The 6,000-nt window shown below is 42.5% G+C and overlaps 1 protein-coding gene across 6 annotated transcripts in view; it reads left to right on the plus strand.

Annotated features, from left to right (window-relative positions):
• ADAM33 (ADAM metallopeptidase domain 33) overlaps window positions 1–6,000 on the plus strand; it is a 106,974-nt gene that overhangs the window by 34,646 nt on the left and 66,328 nt on the right. For 3 of the 6 annotated variants that reach the window (XM_058193056.1, XM_058193057.1, XM_058193061.1), the window contains exons 3-4: window positions 3,804–3,896; window positions 4,049–4,125. In XM_058193056.1, coding sequence (XP_058049039.1) covers window positions 3,804–3,896; window positions 4,049–4,125 — 170 coding nt within the window. The remainder of the gene's footprint in view (window positions 1–3,803; window positions 3,897–4,048; window positions 4,126–6,000) is intronic. The other 3 variants (XM_058193058.1, XM_058193059.1, XM_058193060.1) reach the window with 1 other exon arrangement.

Here is a 6,000-nt window from a genome sequence, read left to right on the forward strand (position 1 = left end):
CATACATGAATCCATCCATCCTTCCTTCCTTCCCTCTCTCCCAAATTCCAAGCTTGCCTTCCTTCCTTCCTTCCTTCCTTCCTTCCTTCCTTCCTCCCTTCCTTCCTTCCTTCCTTCCTTCCTTCCTTCCCAAATTCCAAGCCATCCATCCATCCACCCACCCACCCACCCACCCATGCATAATCCTTAGAAACCTGGATTCCTTTTTGACTCCTCCTTGGACTGTCCCAAAGGAAGGACCAATATGGGCTTGGTTCTCCTTCTCGGTTGAGAGAGACCCACCTAGACCTGCCTTGAGATATTCTGTCTTCTCAACCTCATCTGCCAGCTGATCCCTTTGCCCTCCTGATGGGCCTCTGCTCACTTGACTTCTTCTTTTCAGCTCTTCCTCTCAAGTTTCCTCTTCCACTCTCTATTCAAAATGGACGGTGATGTGTGTGTGTGTATGTGTGGGTGGGTGTATGTATGTACGTATATACTGTATGTATGTACAGTAGTGGCCAAAACTGTGGAAACCCTTTGGGAAAAATGTATTTTTTAAAACTAGCTAATAACATCACTTTTTTTTTGGAGTAGTGCCATAAAATTATATATCAATGGAAAGATAATTTAACCAAGAATGTAACACAATCACTTTTAGAAGGATTTGCTATTAGAATAGCAATTACAGTATAAAGAATAAAAGTAAAACACATAGAAAAAATGAGACATAAAAAATTATCACCGTGTCAGTTAATCCTTAGCTGGGTAACCTTTAGCGTGAATGACGGCCTTACAATGTCTTCCCATGGAGTGAACCGAGTCTTTTAGTTCTGCAGCTGTTCTAACGTGAAGCCAAGATTGAAGGATGGCTTCTATTAACTGGGTTTTATTGCTGGGTCGCTTCTGACTAAGAAGTTTCTTAAGTCGGCTCCATAGATTTTTAACTGGGTGAGGGTCTGGGCTATTCCCAGGCTATTCCAGCAGTGGAATAGGATTCTCTTGAAACTCCAAAACAAAAACAAAAAAGTGGCGTTACTAGCCATCAAACCTCAAAAATACACTTTCCCCAAAAGATTTCCACAATTTCGGCCACTACTGTATGTATATAAGTAGCATGTGTATCAGTGGTGGGATTTATTTATTTTTACTACCGGTTCTGTGGGTGTGGCTTAGTGGGTGTGGCATGGCTTGGTGGGTGTGGCTTGGTGGGCGTGGCAGGGGAAGGATACTGTAAAATCCCCATTCCCTCCCCACTCCAGGGGAAGGATACTGCAAAATCCCCATTCCTACCCCACTCCAGGGGAAGGATACTGTAAAAATCTCCATTCCCTCCCATCAGCTGGGTGGCAGAGAACCAGTCAGAATTTTTACTACCGGTTCTCCGAACTACTCAAAATTTCTGCTACCAGTTCTCCAGAACTGGTCAGAACCTTCTGAAACCCACCTCTGATGTGTACGTGTGTTACGGATGTGTACAGGGTAAATATATTCTTTCTTTGGAGAGCAGGCAACGGTTCTCTTAATTGATCGTAACGTTTGATTCAGTGGTGAAATCCAAATTTTTTTTACTACCGGTTCTGTGGGCATGGTTTGGTGGGTGTGGTGTTGTTTGGTGGGCGTGGCTTGGTGGGTGTGGCAGGGGAAGGATACTGCAAAATCTCCATTCCCTCCCCACTCTGGCACCAGCCAGAGGTGGTATTTGCTGGTTCTCTGAACTGCTCAAAATTTCTGCTACCGGTTCTCCAGAAACTTTTTTTATTTTTTTTATTTTTTATTTGTCACAATAGTATATATAAGCATAAGCATGAAATAACTATACGATCTAGAAAGAGTGCAGAGAAGAGCAACAAAGATGATTAGGGGACTGGAGGATAAAACATATGAAGAACGGTTGCAGGAACTGGGTATGTCTAGTTTAACAAAAAGAAGGACTAGGGGAGACATGATAGCAGTCTTCCAATATCTCAGGGGCTGCCACAAAGAAGAGGGAGTCAAGCTATTCTCCAAAGCACCTGAGGGTAGGACAAGAAGCAATGGGTGGAAACTCATCAAGGAGAGAAGCAACTTAGAACTAAGGAGAAATTTCCTGACAGTTAGAACAATTAATAAGTGGAACGACTTGCCTTCAGAAGTTGTGAATGCTCCAACACTGGAAATTTTTAAGAAAATGTTGGATAACCAACTGACTGAGATGGTGTAGGGTTCCTGCCTGGGCAGGGGGTTGGACTAGAAGGCCTCCAAGGTCCCTTCCAACTCTGATGTTATATTATGTTATGTTATGTTATATATAAGCATATATATAAGCATAAGTATGTAATAACTATATTAATTGGATATAACGAAAGGAAAAAATAGGACAGGAACAGTAGGCACACTGGTGCTCTTATGCACGCCCCTTACAGACCTCTTAGGAATGGGGTGAGGTCGATAATAGATAGTCTTTGGTTAAAGCTTTGGGGATTTTAGGAAGAGACCACAGAGTCAGGTAGTGCATTCCAGGCATTAACAACTCTGTTACTGAAGTCATATTTTCTATAATCAAGATTGGAGCGGTTCACATTAAGTTTAAATCTATTGTGTGCTCGTGTATTGTTGCGATTGAAGCTGAAGTAGTCTTCAACAGGAAGGACGTTGTAACAGATGATTCTATGAGTTAAACTCAGGTCCTGTCGAAGGCGGCGGAGTTCTAAATTGTCTAAACCCAGGATTTCAAGTCTGGTGGGATAAGGTATTTTGCTGTATTCAGAGGAGTGGAGAACTCTTCCTGTAAAATATTTCTGGACACGTTCAATTGTATTGATGTCCGAAATGAGGTATGGGTTCCAGACAGGCGAGCTGTATTCAAGAACTGGACCTTCTCAGAACCTACTGGATTTCATCCCTGCTTTGATTCAGACATAGCCAAGTCTCCACTTTTGTTGTGGTTTGGGGCATTTCTTGCAAGCCTCAGCACCTTCTGAGCTTGGTTGATGCCAAGCATTTATATGACTTCTCCTCGCTCATACTTTCCTTCTTTCAACTCTTAGACTTCCCCCCCCACCCCCAATGTCCTTTGGGGAAGCTGCTCCCTCGCTGCCCACAAGGTTCTTTGGGTGTCTCCCATTCCTGCTTTTGGGAGGATCTGTTTTTAATTGCACCCAGCCTCCTTTCTCAACACGTCCTGTTCTCTCCCAGATCCCCAAACTCCTGTTGGCTCTCATGTTAAAAAAAACAAACATGTAAAAAAAATACAGAAAAGAAAGAAAAATAGGAAGGGAAAGAAAGATGACTCGGGGGGGCTTCACTCATCCTTACTCAGAAGGTCATCTGAGCTGCCACAAGACTTTAGACAAATGGTTATCCAACATTTTCTTAAAGATTTCCAGTGTTGGAGCATTTACAACTTCTGCAGGCAAGTTGTTCCACTGATTAATTGTTCTGACTGTCAGGAAATTTCTCCTTAGTTCTAAGTTGCTTCTTTCCTTGATTAGTTCCACCCATTGCTTCTTGTCCTCCCCTCAGATGCTTTGGAGAATAACTTGACTCTCTCTTCTTTGGGGCAGCCCCTCAAATATTGGTAGACTGCTATCATGTCACCCCTAGTCCTGCTTGTCATTAAACCAGACATACCCAATTCCTGCAACTGTTCTTCATATGTTTTAGTCTCCAGTCCCCTAATCATCTTTGTTGCTCTTCTCTACACTCTTTCTAGAGTCTCAACATCTTTTTTACATCGTGGCGACCAAAACTGGATGCAATATTCCAAGTGTGGCCTTACCAAGGCCTTATAAAGTGGTATTAACACTTCACGTGATCTTGATTTTATCCCTCTGTTTATGCAGCCCAGAACTGTGTTGGCTTTTTTGGCAGCTGCTGCACACTGCTGGCTCATATCTAAACGGTTGTCCACTAGAACTCCAAGATCCCTCTCACAGGTACTACTATTGAGCAAGGTACCACCTATCCTGTACATACTGGTTGATGATGGACATCTTATCCTTCGGGTTTGAGTATGCCGGAAGCAAAATGTGTGATTACAATTTTAATCTTCTCACTCTCTTTCTCTTTCTCTCTTTTTTAAATGCAGGCCCTGCCACCTGATCACGGAGAGGTAGCCATGACAGTGGGGGGCAAGGAACTCGTTCTGGTCCTGGAAAGAAACCAGTAAGTGCGCTTGTGAAGTTTTGTGTGGTGCTCCTCTCCAAAACAGTTAACCCTCCAAAACGCTACAGTGGGGAGTGGCGTCCTCATTAAAAAGAGGGGTGCGCCCTGCAGGTTGAGAACGGTTGTTTTGCACGAAGCCTCCGTCCTCGCTGAATAATGGGACGCACGTTCATTCCCCTTTCTTGGCATTTCCGATCCCTCTGCGTATTGACTGCAAGCCGGCCTTTGCAACCTTAGGGACTAGAAACTTGCTGGTAGTAAGGGTAATTCATTAATTGCCGGGTTTCCTGCAAGGCTGAAATAATGGAAGGAAGGAAGGAAGGAAGGAAGGAAGGAAGGAAGGAAGGAAGGAAGGAGAAAGAGATAAAGGGAAGGGAGAGAGGGAGGGAAGGAGAGAAAGGGGGAGGGAGGGAGGAGGTAAGTAAGTCTTTACAAACTCATAGATAGATCTTCCTCCGGGTGATTTGACCCCAGCCTGGTCCTTCAGATCTTCCAAGGTTGCCTCCACCCCCTGGCTGCTGGTCATCTTCTTGCACTCTTTCTGTCCGCCTTTCCCAGCATCAGAGCCTCCTGCAGAGAGCGGGCTCTTCACGGAAGGTGTCCAAAGTAGGGATAATTTCAGCCCACGTATGTCCTCTGAGGCATGAGTGAGAACTCCAGCGTCGATTCATTTGATGATCCATTTGTTTGTTTTCTTCATCTGTCCATCTCTCTCTCTGTCTCTCTCTGTCTGTCTTTCTGTCTCCCATCTATCTATCTATCTTCTATCTATCCATCTTATCTATCTGTTTGTCTGTCTATCCCTCTATCCATCCCTATCTCTCTCTCTCTCTCTATCCCTCTATCCATACATATCTATCTATCTATCTATCTATCTATCTATCTATCTATCTATCTATCTATCTATCTATCTATCTATCTATCTATCTATCCATCCATCCATCCATCCATCCATCCATCCATCCATCCATCTATCCCTCTGTCTGTCTGTCTATCTATCTATCTATCTATCTATCTATCTATCTATCTATCTATCTATCTATCTATCTATCTATCTATCTATCTATCTATCTATCTATCTATCTATCTATCTATCTATCTATCTATCTATCTATCCCTCTATCCATCCATCCATCCATCTCTGTCTGTCTGTCTGTCTGTCTATTCATCCATCCATCCATCCATCTATCTATCTATCCCTCTATCCATCCACCCATCTCTTTCTGTCTGTCTGTCTGTCTATCTATCTATCTATCTATCTATCTATCTATCTATCTATCTATCTATCCATCCATCCATCCATCTATCTATCTGTCTATCCCTCCATCATCCATCTATCCATCATCCATCTATCCATCTGTCTATCTGTCTATCTGTCTGTCTATCCATCTGTCTGTCCATCCATCTCTCTCTGTCTCTCTCTCTGTCTGTCTTTCTGTCTCCCATCTATCTATCTATCTTCTATCTATCCATCTTATCTATCTGTCTGTCTATCTATCTCTATCCATCTGTCTATCTATCTCTATCCATCCATATCTATCTATCTATCTATTCATCTATCTATCTATCTATCTATCTATCTATCTATCTATCTATCTATCTATCTATCTATCCATCCATCCATCCATCCATCCATCCATCCATCTATCCCTCTGTCTGTCTGTCTGTCTGTCTGTCTGTCTATCTATCTATCTATCTATCTATCTATCTATCTATCTATCTATCTATCTATCTATCTATCTATCTATCATCCATCCATCCATCATCTATCTATCTATCTATCTATCTATCTATCTATCTATCTATCTATCTATCTATCTATCTATCTATCATCCATCCATCATCTATCTATCTATCTATCTATCTATCTATCTA

This window comes from Ahaetulla prasina, chromosome 8 (assembly GCF_028640845.1).
Source record: "Ahaetulla prasina isolate Xishuangbanna chromosome 8, ASM2864084v1, whole genome shotgun sequence".
Classification (NCBI taxonomy): domain Eukaryota; kingdom Metazoa; phylum Chordata; class Lepidosauria; order Squamata; family Colubridae; genus Ahaetulla; species Ahaetulla prasina.